This window comes from Arvicanthis niloticus, chromosome 2 (assembly GCF_011762505.2).
Source record: "Arvicanthis niloticus isolate mArvNil1 chromosome 2, mArvNil1.pat.X, whole genome shotgun sequence".
Classification (NCBI taxonomy): Eukaryota; Metazoa; Chordata; class Mammalia; order Rodentia; family Muridae; genus Arvicanthis; species Arvicanthis niloticus.
Genome location: NC_047659.1, coordinates 8,437,318 through 8,457,036, shown reverse-complemented (window position 1 = coordinate 8,457,036; position 19,719 = coordinate 8,437,318). Strand labels below are relative to the sequence as shown.

The window sequence follows — 19,719 nt, the reverse complement described above, 5'->3', positions numbered from 1 at the left end:
CAGCCTTCATGGTAGCCCTTCAACTCACTCAGCTTTGCCTGCAAATCCCGGCTGGGCTGAGCTCACAGCCTGTACATGGTATCCAACAGACATCCAGAAGTGTCTGCCAGGAAAGATGAATGAGCCACTGGGTGGGGCTGGGAGAGGGAGTCCAGGAGTCCAGGTCTGAGCCCAATGGACCAGGATCCGTGGACAAGGTTAGCAAGCTCTATGGCAGAACCACCAAGCTCCATGCACAGCAGAGCAAGCCAATGTGTGTGTGTGTGTGTGTGTGTGTGTGTGTGTGTGTGTGTTAAGCTCTGGCAGAGGGAGGGAGAGATACTAGTCCAGGGTAACCCAGGCTGTCAGCAGAAGCAGAGCCCCTACCGTTCAGCCCCCCCACCTCCCAGTCTCTTCTTTGGGAGGAGATCCAGGCTGCACCACCCCCATGTCAAGCGCCTGGGAAAGCAATTATACCTAAACATTATATAACCCTACTATTCGTCCTCCCTAAGTGGAGGAGGAGACTGCCCTGACTAGAATGGCAAGGGAGAAGACTGAGGTTCTGTGGCTGGCTTCCAGTCCTCTAATCTACGCTGCAAACTGTCACCTTGAGGGACAGGGAATGCCACCTTCTGCTTTTGTGCACCACTGGCTGAAGAAAGAAGGGACTCAGAGGGATTTCCTATAAGTGTCTGGCTTGCTTGGACCCCAGGAAAGGCTGCCTTTACCGAGGGCTAAATCCAAAGCTCGGCCCTGAGCTCTTCAGGCACGATTTTGCGAACTGGTCCAAGCAAGCCCAGGAGGCAATGATTGTGATACCCACTTTCTCGACAAGGAAATTGAGGCTAGTGGAGGTGGCTATTTTCTCTTCTTAGCGCTCTTCCCCTTCTCCAAACTGGTTGCCTCCTCTGGAAGAAGACCCCACCTCAGCCCACCCAGCACATACAGAGTCCTGTCTCTCTTGTTCCCAGGGTTGGATCTGGTGGCAGCTCTCACAGTCGTGCCTTGAGACCGTCAAATGTAACTGATGCAGTGACAGATGCTCCATGACAAGAGCAAGTCCTGAGACTTCAGGGACTCCTGGTTCTTGGTGAATGTTGAATGGAGCCCATTGTCTAGTAACTTTGATGGTCAGCCCTGGAGCCTAGAATCCACAAAGGAGGCAGGGACAGGCAGAGGGTGTCCCCTGAGCCCTGCTCATCTCTCCAGTGACCTGGGATGGTTTGTGGGCTCGGAAGCTCTCGGGCCAGCCTCTCGGGCTGGCACTTCCAGCCTCGGCACTGGGATGGAATGAGAGTTCTCAGCACTGTAAGCTCAGGTCAGGCTGGGCAGATGGGCAGAAGGGCAGAGATGGCTGTGGGGCGGCCACAGTTACAGGAGTCGGGACCTTGTCTCTAGGGTTGCTGTTTGGTGAACTGCACTGAACACAGGAACGAGAATGTCAAAACAACTTCAAGTCAGTTGTGGTGGCACATGCCTGTCATCCCAGCACTGCAGAGTTGGAGGCAGGAGGATTAGATCAAGGTTATCCTTGTCTACAAATCGAGTTTGAAGCCAGCCTGGGCTACGTGAGCACCTCCCACCCCCCCTTTCTCTCCCAGGCATCTTCCTCAATTGCTGGCTACCTGATATTTTGAGACAGGGTCCCTCACTGAACCTGGCACTAGCCGGCTGGGTAGGAAGCCCCAGGGAACCTCTGCCTCCATACTGTCCCACCCCAGACATACATTACTGCACCCAGCATATTTTTTTTAAAGATCTATTTATTCTTGTTTTATGCATATGAGTGTTTTTGCTTGCATGTGTGCATGTATACATGTATGTGCCTGGTGTTGAGAAAGCCAAGGGACATCAGATTTCCCAGGAATTAGGAATTCAGACAGTTGTATGCCACCGTGTGAGTGCGGGGAGCCGAACCCAGGTCCTTTGTAAAAGCAAGGAGTGCTCTTAACCACTATGCCAGCTCTCCAGCCTGTGCCTAGCTTTTCACGTGGATTCTGGGAAGCTGAGCTCTGGTCCTTACTCTGCTGAGTGAGCAGCTCCCCGAATCTCAGCTTCACTGTTTTTCTTAAGGAGGGGGTCTGTCTGGCTTCTAATGCAAACCTGGCTTGGCCCTGAGTTGTATATGACCCGAAACAGGTGACTCTGTCTCACTAAGTCTCAGCTTCCTCATCTCTGAGGGGAGAAGTCCGTGCAGCACCTACCTTCAAGGCCCTGAACGAGGTGGGCAGACAAGACCTGTGATAATAAGAAACACCATCAGGTAGCCCGGATCCCCACGCACTGGGAGTAGAGGCCAGCAGAGCCACCTTCTACCCAAGCCTAGTCTGCAAAATCCAGGGCAGGAGGCTTCCAGCCATGTCACACTGCCTGGGACGTGGCCTGTCTGTTTTGGGGACCAGCTCTTAGGGGTAGAGTGAGAATGAGAAAAAAATGTTCCAGAGGTGACAACTGCATTCCTAAGTCTGGGGCAGGGAACCTAACACCTTACAAATCCCTAGGGGCTGTGACTGCCACCTGAGTCACTCCCGATGGGGTGTGCATGTGCAGCAGAGAGGAAAGGGATGCAAGGGGGAAAGCCATGACAGAGAGATCCCAGCACCACCTCTGGGTCCCCAGGAGTGGGCCTCGGGGCAGCCTAGCCAGCTAGGATATCTGGATAAACTTGTCCTTGGAAAACTGCCCCCGTCCACTCATGCCGCCATAATTAAGGCAGCATCTGCTTCCCAAGGAGCAGAATCTGGATGGTAAGTGGCTAAATGGATAGACAGTGGAGCAGACACCACTGCCTCAGCTGGGAGAGGAGCAGGGAGGGGGCAGTAGGGAGGGGGAGCAGGGAGGTCGCCGTGGGAGGTTGTCCCTTTTGTCATCTCTTCAAAGGCCTCCCTGCCTGGGCCACCCCTACCTCCCCACAGCTCCCAGGAGGAGGAGGGTCTCTCCTCCCCTTTCCTTCCCTCGGCTTCATGGGCCCCTCACAGCAAGAAGCCAGCACACAGGAGCCACTAAGCACTGAAGCAAGAAGGAAAAACAAGCTAGAGGACTCCCCCTCCTACCACTGCACACACAAACACACACTCACAAAGCTGTGTGTCCTAGGCAAGCCTCTCCACCTTTCCGAGCCCATTTCTTTATCTGTAAGATGAGGTTACTTCTAGGATTCAGGACTCCCTGAAGGGTGCTGTTAGGCCAGCGCCTGTCCACAGAAGCCCTGGGGACAAGAGGGTGCCCTGCTCCTCACTGCAGCCATGTGGGATGGTCCAGCTGGCTCTGCCTAGGAGCTTGCAGATCCCTGCCCCCAAGCACACCCTACAGCACAGGGGGGAAAGTACCCACAACCTACTATCCTACCTTCCACCTCACTCGGCTCCTTTCTCGGCATACTTGGCAGTCTGGATTTGAGCAGCTGGGAAACCATGCTGTTCCCATTCAGCACGCTGTCCCTGTCACCTTCCAGGCACTGCAAGCTTTAGCACCTGTGGTATTCCTCAGCCAGGGCCCGTTGTGACTGTGACCACCCAGAAGGATGAACCCAGCTCTGTGGACCCTGGGATGGATCTAAGATAGAGCCTGGGACACAGGAAGGCTGCAGATGAAGCTGGCCTCATCCCTTCAGCCTTGGGCCCTTTTCCTCTGCAAAGAGCAGGCTCAGTCAGGGTCACCGGGGGCTAAGGCTGGGTGATGGGGTCCCTGTTGGCTGGCACAGGCATTCCCCCATGCCCCTGCAACCTAGACCCTGAGTTCCAGCCTTGGTTCTTCTAGCACTCTCTGTGTGGCAGGCACAGTATCACTTGGGGACCCTGAACCGCAGTGTTAGATGTCAGTACAAAACAAGGTGACCCACTATGGTGCTAGAGACCTGGGAACCTCTGAGACCTGGCCAACAAGCTGAGGTGTGGGGTTGAAGGACACAGATAGAGGCTCCAAAGGGGCACGAGTGGGACTTGGGTGAGGATGGGTGCTGGAGGAGCCCTGGGGAGGGGGAGGTCTGAGCCTCCAGGCAGTCAGTCCCAAAGACCAGGGCAATGAATTGAGCCTTAGGCAAGCTGGGAGGTGTGCTCTCTAAAGGGGCTTCAAGAAACCAGCCCATCTGGATCCAGTTCCAGCTCCCCTGGCATTGGCTGAGGGATGGGGTGCAGAGAGCAAAGGAATTGCTGGGAGACAGTGACCACAATGGAGGGATCCCCAAGTTTGGCTAGAAGAACAGGAAAAATATGTAAATGAGTCCTGGGCATTGGCAGGACAGGTGCAGGTCCCTGGTCTAACCACTAATACAGCAGGGTATTAGAGAAAGGCCCGAGCCATAAAAGGAGTCTTAGATTATCCAGTGATAACAAATAGCCTCATTTTGTGTGGTAACACTTCTGTAACAGCCCACAACACTAGAGACGGAGCAGAACGCCACGGTCTGTGACCCATTGCTGATGTCGGTCTATACACAGTAGGGTGCGTCCCACAGAGACAAAGCTAAATCAAGCAAAAGTCAGCAAGCCCTGGGGAGGGAAGCAAACTGAAGGAAATCCCAGCTTCAGGTAAGCTCAGCAGGGCTGGACCAGCAAGGGGAGCTCATAAGTACATAGCCTGCCATCTGCAGTGCTTGCTTCACAAAGCCCAGGGGCTGCCAATAGGAGGCAGGGAGACCCCATGGGGGCAGGCTCAGGAACAAAGACAAAGGAAGCAGGCAGACCTAGAAATGGGTAGGCTTGTGCAATGTTCCTGTGCCTAAGTGGGAAATAACCAGAGATGGCCCACTCCCTCCCCCATAGGTCAGCTTCTCTCCACACCTCCATTCCCTTGCCAAAGCCTGCAGGTTCATGGTTCTGGCTCTGCCCACCTAGCAGACCTTCAGTGAGAGCCAGCAGAGCCATGGCCCTGCCCTTTCTGCAGCATGGAATCTAACGTGCAAGTTTAGGAATAGTGCTGGAGGGACTGGGCTCTGCTCCCCTCAAACATAAAGGTCTCACGCTCATCTCCTCACTCTCCTCCTGAGGTTTGCCTTATAGTGAGAGCCTCTCCTGTCTGCTTCCTAGTGCACTGTGGCACACACCACCTGTTCTCCCCCAAGGCCCAGAGCAGGCATCACTAGTTCATCACAGACATCACTGATCCTTCACTGCTATGTTTTCTATTTGCTCTGTGACATACCACTTCAGAATCTTTCTTAACACAGAGTGTCAGATAGACCAGAGCTGCCCACCCTTCATCATGTATTTATTCTTTCTTTCTTTCTTTCTTTCTTTCTTTCTTTCTTCCTTTCTTTCTCTTTCTTTCTTCCTTCCTTTCTTGCTTGCTTGCTTGCTTGCTTTCTTGCTTTCTTTCTTGACAAGATTTCTTTGTAGCCCTGGCTGTCCTGGAACTCACTCTGTAGACCAGGCTGGTACCAGCCTGCCTCTGCCTTCCTGAGTGCTGGGATTAAAGATGTGAGTCACCACTGACCAGATTCATTTAGTATTTTCTAAATGAGGCAACTGAGTACCTAAGTGGAGAAGAGACTTCACAAACCCAGAGTGCCTTAGTGATGAAGCCAGAGTAGACCCTCAATCTCCCGACTTGTGTCTCATCTATGTGGCAAGCAGGGTCTTCAGTCAGCCTGCTGGAACATTTTGATTTTGTTTTCTGTGGTTTTACCTGCTTGAATGTCTGTATATCATATATGCACCTGGTACCAAGTAGAGCATGTTGGAACTGGAGTTACAGACAACTGTGAGCCAAGGTGTGGGTGCTGGAATTCTAACCCAAGTTCCCTGGAAGACCAGCCACCGAGCCATCTCTCCAGGTTCCAGCTTGAGTCTTAATGGATACAACAAAGTGGGGCTGGGTAGATGGCACAGTCAGTAAAGTACCTACCAGGTAGACATGATAACCTGAGTTATCCCCAGCACCCCTGTAAAAAGTCCAATGAGGTAGAATGCATTTACAATCCCAGTACTGGAGATATTGAGGAAGCAGAGACAGGGGCTCTCTGGAGCAATCTGGACAGCCAGCCCAGTCAAGTTGGAAAGCCCTAGGTAGCAGTGAGGGATCTTGTCTCAAAAATCAAGTTGGCCAGGTAGTGGCAGTAAGTGCCTTTACTCTCAGAACTTGGGTGGAAGAGGTGGGTGGATCTCTGTGAGTTCTAGGCCAGCCTGGGCTACAGAGTGAGTTTCAGGCCAGCCTGGGCTACATAGTGAGACTCTGTCTCAAAACAAGCAGAGAGATAGCTGCAGAAATTGCTCAGTAGTTAGAAGCACTGACTGCTCTTTCAGAGGATCAGAGCTTGGTTCCTAGCACCCACAGGGCAGCTCACAGGTGCCCAGAACTCTGGTTCAAGGGGATCCAGTGTCTTCTTCAGACACTCACAGGCACTGCATGTATATGGTGCACATACATTCATGCAAACAAAACACCCAAACACAAAATAAAAATAAATAAATCATTTTATACAGCAAAAGCAACAGCAAAAATGCAAGCTCCTGAAGAATTATACTCAAGTTTGACACATGCACACGCACATGCTCACACACATGCGCGCGCTCGTGCACACACACCATTAGTAAAGAAGTCACTACCCTTCCCCAGCCTGTTCAATGGACACTGCATAACCCCACACAAGGAGGGGGAAGATATTGATCTGTCCCACCCATAACCACGCCCACCCAAAGGCCACACCCACCCACCAACCACGCCCGCCAAGCTGGCACACCCACCCCAGAGGTCATGCTCCTGTCACGCCCACCCCGGTGTCCACGCCTACCCCAACACACAAGAGCTTCCTCTACTCACCACTGCTGTACTTCCTTCTCAGTGACTGCAAGAGAAGAGAGGACCAGAGGTTAGAGGGGAGTCCTAGGACACGGGCCATTGAGGGGGCGGGGCTCCCTCCAACCGCCTCCCCACAGCAGTCTGCCCCACAGGACTGCTCTGAGTAAGAAAATACACCCGAGTTAACTACACTGAACTGTCTCAGACAGGTGCTCGCCTGCCCAGAAGACGGTATGTCCTATCTTCCCCAGCACCCACTGTCTGCTGCTGCTATGAAGGGGCACCTCCAGAACACCTCAAGAAACCTGGGTTCCCTGCTCAGAAGACAACTTAAGGTACATTCTTTCAGTCCGGTGTGGTGACTGTGAGCCTCTAATCCCAGAACTTGGGAGGCAGAGTCAGGCAGATCTCTGTGAGCTCAAAGCCAGCCTGGTCTACATCTTTTCTCAGGTCTCCCAGAACAGGAGGGTGGGAGTAGGTGCTGCTTCCAGGCCTGGGATGGGCAAGGAGAGTCTTGAAGTCCAACCCTCTTGGAGACTGTCCTACAGCCCTCTCAGTGGACGGTCCAGGTCTTTACTCTCAAGATATGACCAGATATGGCAGCTGAGAGGATCCACAGGCTCATGCCAAGCCCAGAGCACCACTTTTTACTGAACCATAGAATGAATGAAAACCGGTTTTTTCCTTTTTGCAAAGTAGTGAATCAGTTTGAGCTGAATCAGTTTGAGCTGAAACCGTACCAAGCTTTCCAACATATCAACAAATGGGAACATTAAATGACCTTCAAGGCCAGGCATGTTGGGGCTTGCCTTTAGTACCAGAAGTGGGGAACAAAGACAGCGAGGGGGTTCTCTGTGAATTTGAGGTCATAATGAGACCCTGTCTCAAAAACAAAACAAACAAGAAACCTGCCAGACCACAAACTCTCTGCCTGGATGACCACGAGAGGGGTTACTGGGCTCTCTGTGCCTCAGTTTCTCCATGTAAAGCAGGTATAGAAACAGTATCTGCCTGGGAACTCTGTCCTAACAGACACACAGAGCCCTGGCTCCCCACCGTGGCACTCAGATGAGCTCAGCAATAGTACCAGTGAGTGAATGGTGGATGGTGCTCTACAAGGTTTTGGCAGGTGAGAACGGAGCTGGGACACCTTCCTGGGGAAGTGGAGGAAACGTGGCAGACTCAAGGAGACCCCTCTACAAGAAGTGTTCCAAACAAACACAAACGTAGCATCTGCTAACCCCCAGGTGCCATCTGTGCTGTGTGACTCAGCCACAGCCTGCAGCCATCCCCAGACAGCAAGCTCCAGCCTGGCTCTAGGTGGGCATAGTGAGGCACAAGACACTTGGAAGCAGCAGGTGGGGCTTCAGACCTGAGGTCTGTGCCCTCCCCCCAGCCTTGAGCAGGCCTGAAAGACCTGGTTTACCACAATAGATCAAATAATAGGACCCAGGTGGAGTTACCCACCTTGGCTGCACGACAGCCTGCTACAGGAACTTAGAAGAATAACTGCCCCCTGAGCTTGCCTTGAGACATCTCTGGCTGTGACAAAGGATGGGTTCCCCCACCTATCTCCAGCAGTGACCAAGATGGGTCCCCTCACCCATCTCTGGCTGAAGCAAGAAGGGTTCAGGGTGGGGCTTTCCCTATAAATTGAGAGCTGAACATTAAACTTCGAGCCTTGATCGGAATACTTTGTCTTGGCTTCATCTTTTCTCGCCCTCTGTCCCCTTTTCATTTCCAGCCCCCCTTTCAGGAGAGCCCGGTTGGTCTGTGGCCGCAGGTGGCTATAGGTCTCGGCTCAAACTCAGGGTCAGAAGCCTGGGTGGGCTGGTGGCCTTTGTGCCTCTTTACCTGCACACTGCCCAGCAGTCCACGTGGACCCTGCAGAACGATTTAACCAGAGCAGCCAGCTAACAGAGTAGGACCAGGTCTCCTCAAGGACAAAGGCGGCAGTGTAGCTTCTTTTCCAAGAACGGATTCTGGCAGAAGTTACAAGGTTGCAGCCGAGGCCTGGGGATGCAGAGGGGAGGAGCCCAGGAACATCGTAGCTATTGTCCTATTTATTTTCTGTTGCTGTGATAAAATGCTGACCAAAAGCAAGCAATCCGGAGGGGAAAGGGTTTTATTTCATGTCACAACTTAGGGTCCATCAAAGAGAGAAGAAGTCAGGGCAGGAACTCAGGCAGGAACCTGGAGGCAAAGCAGAGACCACGGAACGCTGCTCACTGGCTTGCTCTCCAAGGCTTTCTCTGCTTGCTTTCTTATGCCACCCAGGACCATCTGCCAGGGGTGGTGCTACCCACCACTCACTAATCAAGAAAATGTCTGAACACTACTTGCCCACAAGCCAACCTACTGAGGTATTTCATCAGCTGTTCCCTCTTCCCAGATGACTCTAGATTATATCAAGCCGACAAAATAATAACTGGGCTCCCATGAGAGACTGTGTTGAGCTGCCCTAAACCTGCCGCCCCTACTATCTCTGGGTGTAGCTGATGCAGATGGCAGGAAGTAGAGACACAGGTGACCCGCCTCTGAGGACCAGATCTGAACACCTGAGCTCCAGGCCAGGTCCAAGGCTTATTTATGGGCTGGGTGTGCCTCGGGGCTGCCTCTCTTCTTTGAGCTCTAGTTTCCAGTCTATAAGGAGGCTTGCTGTCCTCTGCCTGTACAAGAATCCCATTGGTAGGTGGGACAGCTCCTCCCATCTTTCCAAGGAGGAAACTAAGGTTCAGACAAGCCTACTCATATGTTGTGAGTAAGGTTATCAGAGGTCATTGTCCCAAGAGCTGGATGGTGCCTCCCTCCAGGGGCCCAGAATGGAATGTTCCTTCCAACCTAGAGGAGACAATGAGCTTTCTGACCATGTGTGGCCTTGATGAGCGGTGGGTGCCATCGTGGACCACTGATGGCAGGAGAAAGAGACAAAGGCTTGAATGGCTGGATCACCAGTGTCCTCAGCTAAGTAAGTGTCAGGAGGCCAGAGAAGCACTCCTGGGGAACCCTGATGTCTTCGCTTCCCACCTACAATCTTCCAAATCCCTCTGCTTCCAGGACTTCTGATGTTAGCCTCCGGCCTGCCTTACCTCCAGCTCAGCCCAGAGCTTCAGGTCTATGGTTCTCTCAGCAGAATTGTCCCTAACACAGGACATGGAATGGCCAGTAGGCAGCTAAGCTTCTTGGACGTGAATGAGATTGGAGAGGAAATTCCTATCTAGTTTAAAGCAGCTACTTCAGCTTCATCAGACATTTGAAGTCACCAAATGTCCCCTACCTCTGCGATTGCTAGAAATCCCAACTCTTCAATTCCTAGAAACTCAGAGGATCCTGGAGGGTGGCAGTCAGGGGGTCCCGCCCAGCCCCGCCAACCCCCGTCCACCCCAATCTTTCTGCCAGCTAGGGTGCTTGGACATAGGCTAGACAGGCCTGTCCACCACAAGTCAGAGGTATGTACAGCCTATACATTTCAGGAGCTAAGCAACAAAGAGGCACACCCTACACACCAGCAAGTGGGTCCCTGGAGTCAGCCTCTTCTGTGTCCCCCTTGAGGAGGTGCCCTGTGACCTATCTCAAGATTCACTGACTTTTTAAATTTTTTAAAAGATTTATTTTTACTTATATGGGGGGAAGAACTCAGGTGTTCAGGTCAGAAGAGGATTATCAAGTCCTCTGAAAGTGGAGTTACAGGTGATTAATTGTGAGCCACCATGTGGGGGCCAGAAATTGAATCAAGACCTCTGGAAGAGCGACCAGGGCTTTTAACTGCTGAGCCTCCTGTCTGGCCCATGGCTTCCTGCTTCACTGCCGCAGATTGTTTTTGCTGGATTCTCTAGCTCTCCCCCGCTCTAAGCAACACTGTCCAAATACCTGCTAAGTGTGGACTAGTGGCTTAGCTCCCCCAAACACAGCAGAAGGTAATGACTAAGAGGAAGACCGTCTGATTACCTTTGCGCAGGGTCATGGGGTGATATGACAGGGCCGGGTGTACTGAGAGACAGACCAGCTGTCGAGAGTTCTTACAAAAGACCTAGCTTGGTTCCCAGCACCCACATCGCAGTTCACAACTGCCTCTGTCTCGTTCCATGGGACCTGATGCCCTCTCCTGACCTCCGTGGCCCGGGTCTAATCAAGAAGCATAACTGGACTAATCCAGAACCTGGGATGATACTAGACCATCAGTCCTACAGCTTTGACCAGTCAGAGCCATGATAGCCCAAACAAGCCAGAGGAGGATGCTGGGAAAGAGGCTAACAAGAAGAGTCAGTTAAGCGTAACCCTGGGTACACACACTGGAGTGGGGGTCAGGTGGTCAGCAGGGAAAGTGCTGAAATGCCTGTGAGAGACTGGGGAGTCGGGTGGTACTGTGAAGGGATGCCACAGGGCCTCTGTCAGGTTCCAAGGGTAGCGGCTGGATTGAAGACCATACCCCTGTCCTGGGAACTATGCCCAAGAACCTGGGGGTGAAGGCTGTGATGCTGTTGAGTAAAACTGAGGTGGCAGCACCATGGGGAAGCTGGGTGGGGGCAGAGGGCAGGGGATGAGTCCACAGCATCAGCCAAGCCTCCCCTGCAGTGCTGCATCCACAACCTGAAGGGAAATAACTGTCTTCACCCACAGTCTGTGTGCCCTCTACCGTGCATGGAGAATCAGGAGGCAGCCTGGGGTCGTACGCTCTTGGGCTCAGATCACCACAGGTACCTAGAAGGAGTAATATGGGGGGGGGGGCAGCTCCTCCTCAGCCCTGGTGCCAGATACAAGGGGAGCTTCCCAGGGTGCAGTTCCCACTCCAGCCCATCCCCCTTCTAACCCTCCTTCTCACTAAGCCTCCAACCAACTGTGAAATGAACAGGCTCCCCCTCCGGCTTCCATCCACAGATCCATGCTCAGGGCTTAGCATGCAGGCTTCCTGTATAGAGCTCAGGGTTGAACCTCAAGGCTCGGGATTGAGGCTCAGGGCTCAAGGCTCAGGATTCAGGCTCAGAGTTCCAGACTGAGGCTGGAAGCTGAAGATGAATACCAGTGACGTCATTCAGGCAGCCCCCTGATGCCCTGCCAACACCCCAAGTCAGTAAACCTGCTCACACTCCCTGAGTGTCCTATGCCTCAGCCACCAAACGACCCACGTCCATCTTCCACAGCTGTGGTAGTTTGAAGGAAAATGACCTTCATAGGCTACAGGGACTATAAGGCACTATAAGGTATGCCCTTGTTGGAGTAGGTGTGGCCTCGTTGAAGGAAGTGCGTCACTGTGGTGGGCTTTGAGGTTTCAAATGCTCAAGCCAGGCCCACTGCTTCTCCTTCTCTCTCTCTCTCTCTCTCTCTCTCTCTCTCTCTCGCTCTCGCTCTCGCTCTCGCTCTCGCTCTCGCTCTCGCTCTCGCTCTCGCTCTCGCTCTGCTGTTGGGGATCCAGATGTAGAGCTCTTGGCCTTCTCCAGCAACATGTCTGCCTGCGTGTCGCCCATGCTTCCGGCCATGGTGATGATGGGCTAACCCTCCGAATCTGTAAGCCAGCCCCCATTACATGCTTTCCTTTAAAAGAGTTGCCATGGTCACAGTGTATCTTCACAGCAATAAGACAGGAACCCTGCTGAGAACTACTCTCCCAGTAAGCCCCTGACCCTTGACCCTCTGTTTCCCCAGTAACACCCCAACACACAACCAGTCAGAGGTCTGGCCAAGTGGGTACAGGGCAGGAAGGACAAGGGATCATGATAGAAGACAGATGACAGCCAGGTCAACAAGGCAGGCCAAGGCTTCCTGTGCTTTTCCCTGCTGAGGTCCTGCCAAACACAAGCTTGTGTCTCTGAGCCTCAGTCTGCTCATCTGTCAACAGGGACCACGGCTCCCCTCACAGGCATGTCACAGGGAAAATGAACTTAGCAACTTGGATGTGTGGCTAGTACCAGCAGGACCCAATAGAAACACATTCTCTCCCCAGCTGGGCACCCCAGGACCTCCACAGAAGTCCTGTCCTTAGAACCAGCCCAGCTACGGGGCTGGGGCTCGAACTTCCTAATGTGTGTTTTGCGTGAGCACACCTGGGTTTGGCTGACTCTTTCTCCGACACATTCCTGCTGCTGGGCCTGTAAAAGCCCCACTGAGAGCAAGGCTTTCGATGACCACCAGGTGTGGGGCATCCTGAGGGGTGTGGCACCTTTTGGTCAAGACCATGTTGGGGACACATGTAGGCTAGGTTATTCTGAACCTCAGAATCCTCGTCTCTAATATCAAATATGACCTTTCAGTGGGATCCTGGGAAGGGTTTCCTTAGAATTCTGCAGCTCAGTGGGGCTGGAGCCACAGGGAAGAAGGGTGCTGGGCACCCATGGTCCCTCTACTGGCCCTGCTGAGGATCAGAACTGCAGAGGGAGAGAAAAACCCAGCAGCCCCTGGCCCCTGCCAGCCTTTACCTCTCAGGCCTGCTGACACTCCCTTATGCCCCTGCCCAAGGAGAGATGCCCATGGTACCCAGGGCCTCCTCCCACCCCCAGCAGCACCTGACGCTCCTTCAGGCACCTCCTCCTCTCCACGCAGCTCTTGTCGGCCAAGAGTGAACACAGGAGCCTGTCCCAGGAGCCCAGGATAAATGTTGAGTCTGATTTTCATTTCCCTAAAGCAAAATACCGCTCTCCTGATTGAAGCTCAGCTCAAACATGGTGGGAACAGAACGCCAGAGCTGGCAGCCCCCACAGAGGGGAGGTGCCTACTGCAGCAGGAAGGCCGGGAGGCAGACTGCTGGTCTTTGTGCGACCAGTCCAGACCCCACTTCAGTCTACAGACACAGGATTGACTACCCTCTGGGTTACCCACCCTCGTCCACTTCATTAGCAAGGGGGTCTTGGGAGAATCACACAAGAGACAGAAAACAAGGCCTTGGGGCCTTCAGCCACCTGACAGTCACTCCATCCTGATGACTTTGGTCACCAAATAGTCCTCCCTCCAGCAGGCCTTCCAGTGCTCAAGTGCCCTTGAAGCTCTCCAGGGCCTTTCTGTACCCCACACCCCTCCCCGAAACCAGCCTCAGAACCATGCTCCATCTCTCCCTCAACACCCCTGCCATGGTCACGGTCTTCTGATCTTCTCTTAGATCTAGAGATATAGCTCAAAGATCTCCACAGCCTGCCCCACTCTGAGTCAGTTTTACACAGTATAGAAGTCTCTGTCCTTACTGTCCTCTCAGCATGCAGGTCTTTTCCCTCAACCCTCCTCTACGTGGCTGTCCCGTTAGTTTTCTGTTAACTTGACACAAACCAGGGTCATGGGGAAGAGAAAACCTCAGTTAAGAAAATGCCACCATTAGAGCTGTGGGCAACTCTGTGGAACATTTTCCTGATTCCTGATTGATGTGGGAAGGCAGAGCGGGCAGGGTGGTCCTGGGCTATATAAGATGTTCAGGCGGAGTAAGCCACCAGGAGCAGGCCAGTAAGCAGCATCCCTCTGTATCAGCTCCTGCCTCCTGCCCAGGGTTCCTGGCCTGTGAGAGTTCTTGCCCTGCAGTTATATGGCTGTAAGCCAAAATAAACCCTTTCCTCCTGAGTGGCTTTTGGCATTTATCACAGCAACAGAAAACAAACTAGGGCTGTGGAAATGGGAGAGCTTCAAGGGTAAATACTTGGTCTAACCTGCTACACTCAGCTCAGCCTGCCCCCTCCCACTTTATGACAGTACCCCCAGCAGGGACAGCGAGGTAGACTCCCTGAGAATTCAGTCACCCCGTCGTCGTCTCTGGGCCCCATTTTCCCATTCTGAAAGTAAGGCAACGTGGGCAGGAGAGGGTTAAACTCTGTGGGTGCCTCGCCCTCCTAATGACCAGCTCTCCAGCTCCCTGAGCTGAATGGGGACACGGGTAGACATCCTGGCAGCCCACCTAGGCTTCTAACTGGATGCATAATCTTAGCCCTGGTTCCTCCTTCCAATCCCAGGGAAGGATTCCAGAGATCCTGGGATCCCTGTCACGAGATGACCAACCCTGGCAAGTAAGCTGGGTCCAGTAAAAGCATTTCCCAGGCAAAGCAAACGGACAGAGCAGCAGCTCCATGTGCTGAGCCGAGCAGGAGCTAGCATGGGGACCGGAAGATGGCAGAGCTCTGGTGTGTAGGGACTGTACCCGGTTCTAACTGCAGCACTTGCAATCACTGGCTCCTAGCAGACAGAGATAACATGACAGCACATGCAGAGGGCCTGGCACCGAGCCGACAGTGCTGCTGTGATTACTACCCAACGCCTCTGCCAGCGAGAGAGGCAGAGCTCCTGTCCTGTCCGTTTCTCTTTCCCAAAAGAGGCCAAGGACTGACTCTGCCTAGACGTATGCTAGACTCAGACCCACCCAGAATCCCTGGGCCCTCCCTCAAGGTGACACAGAACAGGGCTCCCCTTCAGGCCCCTCCCAGAGTGGGGTGAAAGCAGCCCAGCCTCCAGCTGGCAGTCGCTGTTTTTACCCATGTTCATTGTGCCAGCCTAGCTGGGTGGCTCTGGGCTGGGCACAGCACAAGTCAACAAGAAAGACACACAGGCCCTGCCTACCTCCCCCACACTGCACCTTCTGTGCAACAGCCCTGCCCCTCCCCCCCACCCTGCCCACAGAGATGCTATGGCGACTGGTAGAGACTACTCTTTGGGTTGGCCACATACTAGGCCCTTCACCCAGTCTGCATCTGGCCTCCACATGGGCAGGAGCATGGCTGTGGCTATGGTCTGTGACAGAGCAAGTTCACTCATAAGCAAGAATCTCACGCCAGGTTTAAGTCCACAAGTCTAAGCAGACTTGAACCCCCCTGGCCTGGCTTTTCTGCCCCTGGCACCCAACCCCCCAGCTCTTTCCCCTCACATCCCCGCAGCCTGGCTGCCCTGTGTGGTGAATAGGTCAACACAAGGCCCTGCTCTCAGTGTCTAGGATACCTGAAGGCTGGACTGGACCAGCTTTGCCCTGACTTCTAAGACATGCCCCTGAGCTCACAGCACCAGAACCCACATTCTCCCGTCAACAGCATTGGTGCAGATAGAGTCACGTCTACTGTCATTTTAAGATCCCCATCAATGTGTTTGTATGCCACTCTGAGCCTTGCTTCCTCATGGTGTAGGGATGCTGACAGAGCCAGTAGGAAAATACACGTGGCAGACAGCCCAGCACTGGACACAGGAACACTGCTGTTATTATACTGGGAACAAGTGGTGGTGTCAAAATAAAACATTGGGGCTCTCGTTGCCTTCTGGGTGGGTGGTAGGAGATGCAGCTGGCAGGGCCAGGCCCTGGTGTTAGCACACACCAAAATGGACAGCTTCCGGCTGCTACCAGGGAGAGAAGCCAGGCCCTAGAAGGAGCACAGATGCTGCTCAGATCCATTCAGACCTCAAGTTCCATTGCCTTCCCAGACCCTCCTGAGCCCCCAGACGTTCCTATTGGCTGAGCCCAGGGACTGCACCAGGCCCTGTGGTGAGAAACCCATGTGGCTCCAAAGAGGTGACAGCGCACCACTCAACCACCCAAATCACATAGCCAGTGGCAGGACAAAGGAAACCAGCGGCCCAGCCAACCTGTGTCCTAAGCCAGGCTCAGCAGCCTCAGCCTGGGGTAGTTACACCCACTTGAGCTCCCTCCCCACCCCTGCTGGGGAAAGCACTTGCTGGGCACCAGCTGTATGGCAAGTATGGAGTGACTGTCCAGCAGGGCACACAGGGTACTTGCCATCAACACAGCCCTTTTTGGAAGAACCAGGCTTTGCCTTGCCGCAAGACACTAGGATCCTTCTTGCTGAGCCTCAGTTTCTTCATCTGAGAAAGGGGATAACAGTACTCAAAAGGAGAGTGCTTCACCCCTAGAGGAAGTCCACATACAAGTTGAAGGAGTCCAGGGACTCCCTCAAGGTGCTTCCCACAGATTCCCTTAGGAGAGAAGGCTGATGGTGGCCCTACAGTTGAGAGACTCCCATGCAGCCATCAAAAGCAAGGTTTGGGGGCTAGAGAGCTGGCTCAGTCAGTGCCTGTGGAGTAGACATGAGAACCTAAGCTCAGATCCCCAGGATCCACAAACAAACCTGGGTGTGCCTGCAATCCTGGTACTGGGGGTGGGGACAGGAGCTAAATGGACAACACATCTAGCCAACCAGAGGGCTCCAGATTCAGTGAGAATTCAGTGGTCTCCAAAAGTGAGGTAGAGAGGGGCTGAGAAAGACTCCTGATAATTGATCACATGCATATGTATGCACGCACACATGCACACAGGCACACACGCACACACACATGCACATACAACACACTGATACACACTCATGAGGCAAATTTTGGTTCAAAGTTTGTACTCTGGTCAAATACTTCTATAAATGTTACTATCTGCCATATCACTTATAGATTTTATTTTACTTCTGGAACAAAATGATAAACTATAGTGATTTTAATTTCTATATAAAGACAAACTTTTCCCCCAAAGTGTTGAAGTCAAATTTCAGAAAGATGCACTTTGCCTTGTGGATTCCCGAAATGGCGTGAGGAAGAAGGGATACTCCCAGCATGCCAGGCCGGCACTCTCCTGAACATACTGTGGGGCAAAGCACTTGAGGCTCTCTCTCCACTGCACAGATGAGTAAACTGTGTCATCCAAAGGTGAAGCTACCTGCCCAAGTCCAGTGGAGGCAGAACCAGAACCAGAGTCTGTGTAATTCCTGAATGTGGTGGAGAAGGTGAGTGTTTGAGACATCCCCCAATGCATGCTGGGAGTTGATTCCTTTACATGTGATCCAACTCTTACACAGGTTTAGGTTCCCTTACCAAAAATTCTGCAGATTAATGGCGTATACCTTAATCCCAGCCCTGTGGAGGCAGAGGCAGGTGGATCTCTGTGAGCTCTAGGCCAGCTTGGTCTAGTGAGTTCTAAGACAGCCAGGGCTACACAGAGAAACTCTGTCTCAGAAACAAACAAACAAAACAGCAACAGAAGTTCCACAGATCTGGAGGTTCTTCTGGATTGGGGAAGTTTGCATTTGTGCAATGAGACATCCTCGGGAGGAGACCCAGGTCAAGCCCATCACAGGCCTTCTATATACAACCCGCGGGTAGTTTCGTACAGGATTTTTAGGGCAACTGAATTTTTGCTGCAATCCTTCCCATGAGGCCAGGTGTGGAATTTTCCACCGCAGTCTCTTGTCACTGCTAGAAGGTGATGATTTTCAGAACAGGAATGGGGCACTTGCTCCCATTCATAGGGTACTGGCTCTGGCCCAAACTGACTCTGTAGTACCAGATCTTGCTGGTACCAGATAGCCAAGGCCCTCAGCATCTGCTGGCCCAGCTGCTTACACTGACTGACCCATGTCCAGGTCCAGTCTTGATGATGTCCAGTTGTGTAACGGTAAACACACTGACTTCTCTGAGTCTGGGCTTTTCTTTCAGGACATAGGGAGCTTAAACCCACCAAGATGTGTACATGAGAAGAAAGACCGTCGGAAATGCTCGTGACTGTGGCCTTGAGAGGAGGCAAGAGGACTGGCTCTGCCACTGCTGAGTGTCCAGTCCTGTCCTCAATTGCTACGAGCTCCAACAAGCAGGACACGTGTGCCCGTGACTGGAAGTTGAACACTACTGGTTGGTGTCTGGCAGGTGTCAGTGCACATGTTCCTGCAGGTGTTTAATGGCCGCTTGCTGCAATGTCCCCGACCTTCTTTCTTGCTCTTTGGGACACATACATGTACATCTACACACATGAGAAACACAAAAGAGGGGCCAGGGACTGGTCTCCAGCCCAAACCTCCTCTACCACCTGACTGGGAACCTTCCAAGAGGAGGGACCCTATAGGGGGTGACACCTTCTGTGCCCCTCAGGGAGATGCTGGTGTGAGGTGTTTCCTGCAAAATCCTGGATAGGGAACACTTCCCCAAGGCTTCAACACAGCCCAATTCCAGAGCTTCCCAGACCAAGTCTGCAGTGGCTCCTGCCAGGAAGCACAGAGACAGCACATCGAACTCACTGACAGATCCTTCACTAAATGTAGTCGTTCTTTGTGTGCCTTTTGACTTTGGGCAACTGAACTCACCTCCCTGAGCCTCAGTTTCCTCCTCTGCAAAATGGGAGCAGTGATGCCTTCCTGATGGGATGAGATTAAGACATAGGACTTTTCATCATCTAACAACTGCCCTGAGTGGGGCTTTGGAGGTCCAGCAGTGACACCCCCCCCCATGGCTCCTATCCTCCAAGCTCTTCATATAACCTGGACAGACCTGAAGAACAGAGCTGTCTAGTCACCCATGGTGGTAAGAAAGAAAAGACCATGGTGATAGAAGCTCACTTGGTAGCGTGCTTACCTAGAGGGCACAGAGCTGAGTTTGAGCCCAGCACCCTGTAAGACAGGGCATTGTGGTGCACACTGTGACCCCAGCACTTGGGAGGAAGAGGATCTAGAAGATCAAGCTACATGGCAACTTGGAGGCTAGCCTGGGCTACATGGAACCCTGTCTTGGGAAGGGGACTTGGGAGAGCAGTAACCAGAGTAGGATCCACCCTGGCCTGCAGGGTAGAGGACAGGGCTGTATAGAGGCTTGCCCAGAAGCAGAGAGTGGTCCTCTAACAGGCAGCCGGAACTAAGGGGTCTGTCAGAAGCAGCTCCAACCTCACTGAGCACAGAGCACAGAGGCGCCTCAGGTGACCACATGGTGCTGGAACAAAGCCTTAGCCACAGGAGGCTGTTGTCATCCAGGCAGAGGGACCACAGGTGTCCTGAAGCATTAACAACTGCCACTGTTATTAATAAGGGTGTCACCAAAACCACAGGGGAAGTGCACAACAGCAGGACCTACTGGTAGGACCTGGGCACCCCTGCCTCTACCCCAGAGCCGCTCTGGTCAGGAGATCTCCTATCCCACAACCCACCTTCCCATTTCTGTTCACGCACTCCTGATCCCCTCCTCCAGCCCTTGGTTGGGGACACAGCAACTGATCACAACCCACAGCTCAGGCACGCTGTTGCTAACGTTACAGCCCATAGAGCCCAGAACAGGATGGGGGAA

The 19,719-nt window shown here is 53.0% G+C and overlaps 1 protein-coding gene across 1 annotated transcript in view; it reads right to left on the bottom strand.

The window, feature by feature from the left end:
• The window catches only part of Ncs1 (neuronal calcium sensor 1), a 50,752-nt gene that overhangs the window by 17,192 nt on the left and 13,841 nt on the right, over nucleotides 1-19,719 (bottom strand). Inside the window, exon 2 of the mRNA XM_034495176.2 lies at nucleotides 6,742-6,766. Within this exon, the coding sequence (XP_034351067.1) occupies nucleotides 6,742-6,766 (25 nt within the window). The remainder of the gene's footprint in view (nucleotides 1-6,741; nucleotides 6,767-19,719) is intronic.